Genomic DNA, 10,976 nt, shown 5'->3' with positions numbered 1-10,976 from the left:
TCTGACAGGTTATTTGAAATATCCTCCTTCTGTAGCCAGCACGAGGAGAACGCCAGCATGATGGAAACCTACATTTAAACTGTCAGCAAATCAGATTGCCAATCTGATACCGCTTTTAAAGCCACGGAAACTATTTGTGAGTGTGTGGAAGATGTGTTTCCTGCTGTCTTAGTTCTGAGAGGCTGTTAAGCAACGAGGACCTAATGAGGAATTTGATTTGGGCTACAGCAAGGCCGCAAAAGGTAAGCAGGCATGAGGAGTGGCTAGTGGAGAAGCATGTTAAGAATCAGTAGCATCACAATATTTCTTCAGTTCCTGCTCCCTGCAAAACTGGATGAGAAACGAGTGCATGCACAAACTTGAGGGGTTTTGGAGCAAGGATAGATTCTGTATTTGTACAACTGAAAAGCTGAAATACAGGGTAACTTTAGAAAAAAAATATTTTTATGGTTGGTTGGAGAACATTTTGACAGGCTTCCTCAAAAGAGCAAAGAAAGCCATGATAGGACAAAAATGATGCTAACGCACTAGGACTCTTCCTAGCAGTCACTGGGAGGAGCAGGATCTGCCCAGATCTTACAGCTGCTTCTCGCATCTCAAAGATGGACACCGTCTGTAGTCCTCGTCTGGTCTGGGACTGACAGAGCAGATGTTTGAAGAGTGTTAAGAAGAGACAAGGGTGGTTTAAGGTGACACACACAGTAGACGTAGGCATAGTAGGAACAAAACAGGAAAAGAAATTTCAAACTCAACATTAGGAGACTACTTAAGCCATTAATTTTATTGGACAGCAAAGTATTCTCCAAGGGGGGAAGCGGAAAGTCCATTCACACAGCCATTTAGAAGCAGAGACGTGACTTTGTTACAGAGAATACCCTGTACTTTCAGAGGTGGAAGGCACGCTATAATTGAATAGTTCTTTTTTAACTCTAACTGCACAACTGTCTATTACAACTAACAAGAACATCAACTATTGCTAGACCTAACATAAGCTTAGACAGAAACCCTTGAATTACTTTCTCTCTTCTCTTTCTCATCTATTTTTCTGTCTCTCTCTAAGCGTTATTGCCAAAGAGTGAAGCAGCATGAAGCATGGGTGCAACGTTAAAAAAAAAGAAAACAGATCATTTACCATTCCTCAAGAAAAAAAAAAAGGTTATGACAACCATTTCCTTATTGAACACAGCTTTTACAGAAAGGGACAGGCAGACTTTCACGTACAGTCCCCATCCCTCGTCACACCTGTATCACGCGTGAAGTGTTGGCAGGGAATTACAACCGACGTGGTCTCCCCGCAAGGCTGTGCCTGGTGGCTAATCCTGCTAACGCCAAAAGCCCCCTCGGCTGAAGGCGCAGAGGCTTGTCCAGCCCCCACCGCCAAGCAGACCTGCCCAGCGGGAACCCGCCGCAGGAGCAGGGGCACCGAGCCCTGCCTGGCCTCCCCGTCGGTGCCATCGCATGGCACCACCAGCCATGGGGTTTGCCAGCCCCTGCCAGGATCCCTCTTTCCCTTGCTCTCCAAAGCTCGTGTGTGTGCCTCTGTGTGCCTCTGCCCGCACCCGGGTGTCTCTCTGCCTTGGGAACAAAGGTTTTAGTGCCTACCAGGAAGGGTAGGAAGCTCAGCTGACATACAGGAATATGTTAATGGCCAAGGCAGAACAGCCAATGTTTTCTCAATAATTCCACTCATGGCAATAATTTATTGGTTTCTCTTTGACAGCTCCACTGTTCTGTGCACAAAAACGCTTTTGAAATTAAGTTGTTGAAAACAGACTTCCCCCTCTATCTCCTCTTCCTCCACCACACTTCTAAAGATCATAACATACTTGTCAAATTAGGTGAGCCTCTCCTGTTTGGCAGGATCAGATTAGCAGGTCTATTAATCAGAAATTATAATTAGAGAAGAAACACATAATTAATTTAGCACTAAGTGCTAAAGCATATTGCCATATCCTTAAGAGGACAAGTTCTCTATCGCAGACATTAAGTACTCGAGCTATTAAGAAAATATTTTGCAGATATGAGGAACTCTGACTCCTTGTGTTTAGACTCCTCATAGCAAAAAGTTTTTCTCCTGTGGAAGACAGACTCCTAATGATGCACGATTAACTTAAGTCCATTCCTGACAGCAGAGTGCATCACAGCAGTTGTTGCTTCTCTCTCTCTCTCCATAAAATCACCCTGATACAGCATCAAAAACAACTGTCATTGCAAAGAGCGAGGACTATCAATTCAGTAGGTAGCAGGACAAGCACACACGGATTGTACACAACTCGTTTTCTGTTTAACTACTCATTCATTTTGAGGTTTGGAGAGAAATGTTTCTCATTTTTTCCAGAATTCCCAAGGTAGGTCTTTCTTTTTAAACTAGAGTGTTAGAAATGTGACTGGCTGGTTAGACTAGACCCCACTTTCCCCTCATGTTCAATCTGAAGTGATACCATCATCAGACGTGCAGATTTATATGCTCATATATGCATTATATATTTTCTGTTCTTCCTGAAATCTTGAAGATTCTAAATGTAATTTCCCTTCCTGGGCCCTGGGCTTTTTTTGGACTCAAGAATAAATTCCTCTCTGTGGCAAAACAGCCATCACAAGCTGCATTTTCCTTCATCTACAGCTCTAGAACAAAGAAAGTGGTGAGAAGTCCTGGTGCAGTCAACTCTCTTCTTTCTACAGACCTGAAATCTTCTCCATCTCCCTGACATTAACAGTGGCTCTCCAAAACTGCATGTTCTGCACTGGAGGACAAACGAAGTACACCACCTCCTCCGCATTCCTCCTCTGCAACCAAATAAGTGTCACATCTTCTGGGCTTTGGGATAAAAGTACAAAATTTTAAAAGTCATTGCACCTCACCCTGAAGTCCCTTCCCAAATGTAATTATGAGTTTCTAAGCCAAACACAGGGAAGACTTGTCTTTACTTTAATTTACTGTAGGTCCATCAACTTTGATCACATTTGAAGGTACATTTTCTCCCCATTAGTTCTGTCTAGTCAAAGAAGCTCACGTAGCGATGACGCATCTCTTGCAGATAAGGGTATCCGCTGATTTGATTTACTAAGAAGGCTAAATTTATTATGCAACATTTTACAAGTATAATACTGCTTTCCCTTGATGGTAATAAATTCGATATCAGCTCCCCTGAGACAAGAGAACCAGTCCCTTTATTATCCAGACATGACCCCCAGAGCCAGATTCCATTTTAGAGACGGGAAATGGCCATATCTCTGATTAAAAGGGAAACTTTAATCAAATAAAGTGCCTCATCAAGCAAGAGCCAAGATTCCAATACTCCTGACTGCAGCACAGCAATGATCCAGTCATACCTGCCCCCAACCCATTACCACTTACTGCAAACGTGACATCCATCCCAAACAGGGGGTGCCTCCTTCGGCAGTTTCCTTATCATCCTGGGAGCTGCTCCTCCTGTGCCCCCAATCCCTCGCAGAAACATGTTCTCAGGCCGCTACCCCAGGGTCTGTCTGAGGAATGCGAGGAGGATGAGCTTTGCAGCCTTTGGGGTTTCTTTCCCCCTGCCTTGCAGATGACAAGTACCCTGAACCATGCAGCCAAGTGCAGCAGCCTTGGCCTTCAGCTCAGCACCCTTCCAAAACCGCTCTTCTATTCTCTCAGACACTTCCCTTTTACGCTCTGAAATGGTCTTTTGAAGCGTTTGGGATACTACCTTCTTTAGAGTCCCGGGTCAAGAGCTTTGTCCCTGTTGCCATTGGTGTATTTCTGCAGTTTTACAGCAGGGCAGTAAATGAATAACAAATATTGATAACAATGACCACACGGATGTCTAGGGGCATCGTTATTTTAAGTGTGGATTAAGACTCCACGTCTCTGTAAACACAATCAGATCTGTATGCCACTCCATGCAGGGATCCAGCTTAAAGTCCTTCTGGCCATCCAGACAGTTCTCCTGCAACGGAGCAAGATACAGCAACTGACAGATAAATCACCTCCCTTTCAGCTACAGAAGCCCAGCTGCGCAAGCAAATGAAGGCGCCCAAACTCCACATCTACTCAGGAACCGCTCGGCGGAGAGATCCAGTTATTTCATACAGCCTTCCGCAGAGATCCTCCCCAGATCAGCCCACATGTCATTTCTGTTACAGGAGTAATGACATTTACCCCCTGCTTTATGCAAGCCGTATCTTCCTAATACCAAAGCCTCTGCACCGAGCGAGGCCCCTTGCTCCGCAGGGCTTCCAGCTGCAGCACTGGCCAGGCAAGACGTGGGAAGTATGTAACACCACTGCACCTGAAGATTATTTCCTTGGTGTTTGTCCAAGTGCTACGCACGCATGCATGCGGGAAGGTGGTCACTGGGTTGCTCTCTGCTTTCCAACGCAGCCTCCGAGGTGGGAGCCCTGTCTGGCCCCCTTCCCGCTCAGCCCGAGCTCCTCCCGGCGCCCCCGCGCCCTGCCCGGCCGTCGGGGCTGCGTCCCGGGCGGCGGAGCTGTGCCGGCCGGTAGCTCCCGGCTTAGACGGCGGCAGCTGGTGGGGCCGGGCCGGACCGCGGGGGCACAGGGCGGCCGGGGAGGGGGCGGCGGGGGCTGAGGGGGGCTTTGCGGCCGGTACCGAGCCGGTAATCACCGGCCCCGCAGGCGAGCGGGACTCCGGACCGCTTACCGCAGCACCGGCGGGCGGACGCACGTCGGAGCCGGCCCGCTGCCCCTGCGCCGGTCAAGCCCCGAGGGGAACCACGGAGCGAGGGGCTCCGGGAGGCCGCCAGGGCCGCTTCCAGGGCCGCCGGGCGTCCCGCGGGGAGCCGCGCCGTCGGGGCGGCGAGAGCTACCGGCGGGCCCCCGCCTCCCCGTCCCCAGGCAAACCCCCGGGGCGGGCAGGGCCCCGCAGCCCCCTGCCCCGCAGCCCCCTCACCGCGGCCGGGCAGAGCTGTGGCCGCCAGCGCGGTACGGCGGGGCGGGGCGCGGATGGGCGGGCGGGCGGGGAGGATGGGGGGGACGCGGGTGGGGTTTCGGTGAGCGGAGCTTATTAGTGTGGTGATGGAGGGCCGGCCCCTCGGAGCCGCCTGGCAGCGGCGGCGCGGGCTGGCGGCGGCCGCCGGGAGGTGAGCGGCGGCGGCTGGGGCGGCGGCGGCAGAGGAGGAGAAGGAGAAGGAGGAGGCGGCGGCGGCGGCGGCGGCGGCGGGGCCGCCCTCGCCGTGCCCCATGCGGGCGGCGGGGCGGCGGCGGCGGCGCTGAGGGCGATGCCGGAGGCGATGGCGGAGGCGGGGGGCGCGGGCCGGGCGAGGGCCGCCGTGGCGCGGCTCTCGGAGGCGGTGGGCGAGCGGCGGCGGCGGCTGGGCACCGCCATGGGGGAAGCGCGGCGGCAGCGGCGGCTGCTGCTCATGGTGGTGTGCGTGGCCCTGCTGCTGGACAACATGCTCTACATGGTCATCGTCCCCATCATCCCCGACTACATCGCGGCCATGCGCGGCGGAGGCCGCCCCGACGGCCCGTCCGCGCCCGCGGGGGGCAACGAGAGCGGCGGCGGCGGCAGCGGCAACCGGAGCCTCCTGCCGGCGCGGTACCCGCCGGCGGCGGGGGGCAACGAGGACGTGCAGATCGGGGTGCTGTTCGCCTCCAAAGCCATACTGCAGCTGCTGGTGAATCCCCTCAGTGGCACCCTCATCGACCGCGTGGGCTACGAGGTGCCACTGCTAGCCGGGTTGGCCATCATGTTCCTCGCCACCCTCACCTTTGCCTTCGCCGAGAACTACGCGACGCTGTTCGCGGCGCGCAGCCTGCAAGGGATGGGCTCGGCCTTTGCCGACACCGCTGGCATCGCCCTCATCGCCGACCGCTACTCTGAGGAGCCGGCGCGGAGCCGTGCCCTGGGTATGGCCTTGGCCTGCATCTCTTTCGGCAGCTTGGCCGCCCCCCCCTTCGGCGGAGTCCTCTACGAGTTTGCAGGCAAGCAGGTGCCCTTCCTCGTGCTGGCCTGCGTCTGCCTCCTCGACGGGCTGCTGCTGCTGGCCCTGGCGCCGCCCTGCGCCACCGGCGCCCGGGCCAACATGCCTGTCGGCACCCCCATCCACCGCCTGATGGTCGACCCCTACATCGCCGTGGTGGCGGGGGCCCTGGCCACCTGCAACATCCCCCTGGCCTTCCTGGAGCCCACCATCGCCAACTGGATGGAGGAGTCCATGGGGGCCAGCGACTGGGAGGTGGGCCTCACCTGGCTGCCCGCCTTCTTCCCCCACGTGCTGGGCGTCTACGTCACCGTCCGGCTGGCCGCCGCGTACCCCCACCTCCAGTGGTTTTATGGAGCCCTGGGCATGGCCATCATCGGAGCCAGCTCCTGCCTGGTGCCAGCCTGCAGGAATTTCGGGCAGGTTGTCATTCCCCTCTGCGGCATCTGCTTCGGCATTGCCCTGGTGGACACAGCCCTGCTGCCCACCCTGGCCTTCCTGGTGGACGTGCGCCACGTCTCTGTCTACGGCAGTGTCTACGCCATCGCAGACATCTCCTACTCTGTGGCATATGCCCTGGGGCCCATTGTGGCCGGCCAGATCGTGCACACCATGGGCTTTGCGCAGCTCAACCTGGGGATGGGGCTCGCCAATGTGCTTTACGCCCCCGTCCTCCTCCTCCTCAAAAACGTCTGCCAAATGAAACCCTCTCACTCGGAGAGGAACATCCTGCTTGAAGAAGGACCTAAGGGACTCTACGACACCATCAAAATGGAGGAGCGCAAAGGCACGGGGAAAAGCCTCCGGCCAGCAGGCGAAGCGGAGGAGAATGGCATGGGCTCCTACCGCAGAGACCTGACAGGGGTGTCCGAGGAGGACTCATCAGACTATGAGTACAGTTAGGTTCCCCCACGCCGCCCGGCCCCAGGAGCAAGGAGGGACATGTGGGAGAGAGGGAAAGGGGGGGGTGAAAGCATTATTGCATTATGTTTCTGTACTGACGTGCAATATATACAGTTTAACCTTTGTCATGATGTAATGGCTTTCTTCTTCTAGACTTATTTCCAATTGGTATTTCCTTCAACATTCTGGCAAGGTGGAGGAGGTGGGGAGTGGGGGGTTCAATCCTGAAGAAAATTATCTGAATAATCATCAGCATAAATCGGGGGCTGGGGGGTGGGGGAGGGGAATCCTTTAAATAAAAACACAACCACCAAAACAAAACAAACAAAAAAAAAAAACCCCAACGGCCTCGTAGCCAGGCTATAATTGTGCAAAGTTTTCTCAAGCTGAAACTGTGTGTGACATACTGTATATCTCTGTAAAAAATAGTAAAAAAAATATAAGAAAAGCAAAAAAGTGTGTAAAATTTTGAATGGCATATTCAGGGACTTAGTAAATCTTGTGTACATATACTTAGATTTTCAGTTGGTTTCATATATTTAAGAAGAGCAACAATTATCACAACATCTTATTCTTCCTTGGGAATAAACTGAAGTATTGTACTTTTATTTTTCTCTCTTGTGCTGCTCTCCGGTAAGTGCAATATGCTGTATTATGTTGAAGTCCAAACTACAAGAATAGTACGATCTGAATAAACGGAATTGAAGGGGATCTATTGTCTTTGTTTCATTGTTGAGAGCTGCTTGATGGAGTGAGCTGGGTAACCCCTACGGTAACAATTCCTCATAACACAAACCTCATCGGTTACCAAAATCACCCAGGAGAAAACCCCGATGCAAAATGTTCTCATTCTTTCTTCAAAACATACGTTAACAGGTCTGAGCAAACACCACGGCACTGCAAACGTGCTCTCAGTCGCCTAAAAACAGCTCCTTGCATTCTCATGCCAATTTAATTCCCACAATCAGGAATTTCAGTTTTCGAATATTCCAAACGGCACTACCAGCAGTTAGAGACACAACACTGGAAATCGCCTTTCTCGGTGCTGAACGCTGCCCCAGCTGCAACGCGCCCGCCTCAGCGTAGCCGACAGGGATTAAACAAAACAAAAGATGGGTGAAATGCTTCATTCAAACCTTTGAAAAAAGTGGGAACCTTCCATCCACCCACAACGGAACCAGAGTGCATATTTTGCCCTGTAAATTTGTCTTGACTTAAAATAAAATCGTTTATTTGAATTCTTAGCTCATTGGGAAACAAAATAAACGGTTTATAATCTCAAGAGGCGGGGGAAAAATTATCTGGACGGCCACAGCAACTATTCAAGGGTTTCCACCCGTCCCTGGGGAGGTGGGGGCGCGGAGGGGGCGCGGACGGACGGCTGGTCGGTGCGGGAAGCACCGCAGCTCCCGCAGGAGCCGCCGCCGCTCACGGGGGTTCCAAAGCACCGCGACGGCGCTTCGGCGCGGCGGGCTGGGCGAGGGAGCGGTGGTCACGGCCGTGGGAGCTGAGCCCCGCTTCGCTAAGCCGCAGCCGGTCTCGGTGCGGTAAAGCGGCCACAGCGGAGCCTCCCCCGCCCCGCTCCCGGGGCCGCCCCGCTCCGGTCACGAAGCTTTCGGGGGCCGCGGGTTCCCGCACCGGCGACAAGCAGCCCCGTGGCGAGGCGGGGTGACCCTCGGGGGGCTCCCCTTGCCGCGGAGCCTCTCGGCGGGCTCCGACGGCGGAAAGGGCGCGGGGGGGGGGCGGGGGGCGGGGGGAGGGCGCGGCTCCTCCCGGGACACGGGGGCGAGGTGTCGCCGGTGCCGGTGGCGGAAGGGGCAGAAGCGGAGGGGCGGGCCGGGCCGGGGAGGAGCCAGGCGGCGGCGGGGCCAGCCGCGCACCGCACGCCCCCGCCCAAAGGGGACCCGGCGGCGGGAGGAGGCGGCGGCACCTCGGACAGAGCCGCCGCCGCGCCGAGCCCAGCCCGCCCGGCAGCCGCTCCGGAGCCGCCCCGACGAGCAGGTGAGGGACGGGACGGGCTGCGCGGCCCCGCGCCTCCCGCAGCCCCGACGGCGCGGCCGCAAGGACCGGGGCGCGGGGGACGGGGAGCGGCGGGTCCTGCCGGGCCGGCGGGGTCCCCTCGTCCAACCCGGCGGCACCCCGGGGCGGTGCGGGACGGGAAGGGAAGGAAGGGGCTCCTCCGGGGCTGAGGTGCGGGAAGGGGAAGGGAAGGAAGGGGCTCCTCTGGGGCTGAGGTGCGGGAAGGGGAAGGGAAGGAAGGGGCTCCTCCGGGGCTGAGGTGCGGGAAGGGGAAGGGAAGGAAGGGGCTCCTCCGGGGCTGAGGTGCGGGAAGGCGTCGGGGCAAGGCAGGCAACAGGGCAGCTCCTGGCTTCTCTCGTACTGCCAAGGGCACACCCTTGACACGTGTGTCCCTGCACACATTCCTCTTAACTTTAAGCATAGATGCCTGAGAACTTTAAGCTTATCCTCCTGATAACACCGAGAGTGAGGATGAATAGATGGGGGCTGAATCTAATGCCCCAACAGCATTACATACGGCAAGCTTGCGAGTCTGCAGTGTATGAACTCAAGTATAAGCACGTGGGCTTATTTCGAGTCCTTCTCTGCTGTCTGCAAACCGAGAGATCAGTGCCTTTTGTTGTGGGTTTGAGCTGTGGGGAAGGCCACCCCGCTCCCCAGCCTGCCATGACTCGCAGCCACCCTGCTAAGCCGCTCACCCCAGCCCTCCAGCTAAGCCAGCTGTAAATAAAAACAGCTAGGATTAATTTTTTTTTTTTTTTTGCCTAATAACTTTGAAAATGCACCCCACAGCCACTCCAGTGAGCAGCTTTGAAGTCATCTTGTATTTCTGCTGGATTTTCTCTTGTGTCAGTTTCCTTGTCCTTTATTGAGCAAATATATAGGATTGGGTGTGATGCTAAGCTGGCAGCGCTCGGACCAGAGACAAAGCTTCAGTTCATCCCCATGACAGAGAAAAGTACCGTTCAGGCTACTACCCCCAAACTCTTACTACACTGATTTTACAGATATGTGAGTCTGTTATTAGTAGCATGTCCCACAGATGCAGAGCCGGTATTGACTTGTAGTCAGTATGGCTCCATATTGCAGTTTGGTAAAAAACATAAGGAAAGAAAGAACAAAAGTCCCGGTAAGGAGGATACCGGCAGGATTTTTTCCTTTAGGGGAATACAGTTTTAGGGGCTCTAAAGACAAAATGGCCGCTCTGTACTTGAACACTGGTGGGGAGCTGAGGCCAGCCCATAAACAACTGGGCAAGCCTTACAGGAGTTACAGGACATGTTCATTATTTGAGGTTCTTTGAACCTGCGTTGCTAGGAGGTGTGTGCACGTCTAAGTGATGTGACCTGCGTAGCACACGAGAGGGAGCGGAGCAGCACAGCGGGTTAATGTGGCCTTTCCATGAGGGAAATCGTCTCTCACCTGGGTTGAAATCCTGAGCAGATGACACATCAACACGAGTTTGCCCAGCGGCTCGTTGCAGGGCCCCAGGGACATCTCTCAGCCTTACACAACCTACTGCACAGAACGTGACCCCACTGGCAGCCAGCACAGGACAGGGAGAGGACAGGATCAACACAAGGTGTCAGTGACCGCAAACACATTGGCAGAGCCATGCTGAAGCCGCAGGGCTGGAATAGCCAAGCTGATTCCTCAAGAGGAATAATGCACAGCCATCCCTGCCCATTGCTAAGCAAAATTCATCTCACTTTCATACACTGTAGCTTTTTATCCAAATTGTTCTTAAAAACTCTTGTAGAACTAATTCAAGTGCCCTGAATGTACAGTCCCAAGGGTTTCAGAAGGAAATGTGATATTCTTTTCTACTTAGCCAACATATGTTTTCTTTCATATTTTGCATCCATGCAGTGTAAAGTAATTATAAAACCCCCCAAAACCTGTGATCTGTCAAGACCTGACTGAACACACAGAATTTACTCTGCTTTAGCTGTAGCACTGTAACTGAAGGACAACTGCTTGGTCTGGGCAGTATTATACTGGAAGAAACATGTGTGACATATAGCTTATTCTCGCACAGAAGAGGAGAAACAGGCATCTTTAGAAGTGAAAACCAGGATAAGCGCAATACCAGAGACACACAAATGGAAGTATTTTCTCTGTCACAGA

At 54.2% G+C, this 10,976-nt stretch overlaps 2 protein-coding genes across 2 annotated transcripts in view; both read left to right on the top strand.

Annotated features, from left to right (window-relative positions):
- Window positions 1–5,234: 5,234 nt before the first annotated feature.
- On the top strand, window positions 5,235–7,600 carry SLC18A3 (solute carrier family 18 member A3). Its single transcript, XM_075109518.1, has one exon. The coding sequence runs from the start codon at window positions 5,235–5,237 to the stop codon at window positions 6,828–6,830; it is 1,596 nt and encodes a 531-aa protein (XP_074965619.1). The 3' UTR covers window positions 6,831–7,600.
- Window positions 7,601–8,712: 1,112 nt separating this feature from the next.
- The window catches only part of CHAT (choline O-acetyltransferase), a 32,845-nt gene continuing 30,581 nt past the window's right edge, over window positions 8,713–10,976 (top strand). The window contains exon 1 of the mRNA XM_075109646.1: window positions 8,713–8,831. The gene's annotated coding sequence lies outside the window, so the exon portion shown is untranslated. The remainder of the gene's footprint in view (window positions 8,832–10,976) is intronic.

This window comes from Phalacrocorax aristotelis, chromosome 14 (assembly GCF_949628215.1).
Source record: "Phalacrocorax aristotelis chromosome 14, bGulAri2.1, whole genome shotgun sequence".
In the NCBI taxonomy this organism is placed as follows: Eukaryota; Metazoa; Chordata; class Aves; order Suliformes; family Phalacrocoracidae; genus Phalacrocorax; species Phalacrocorax aristotelis.
The sequence above is the reverse complement of the archived record's forward strand: the minus strand, read 5'-3'. Positions and strand labels throughout refer to the sequence as shown.

Bases quoted from the DNA above. Each gene is read 5' to 3' on its own strand.
- SLC18A3 (XM_075109518.1), top strand. From the start codon at position 5,235: ATGGCGGAGGCGGGGGGCGCGGGCCGGGCGAGGGCCGCCGTGGCGCGG.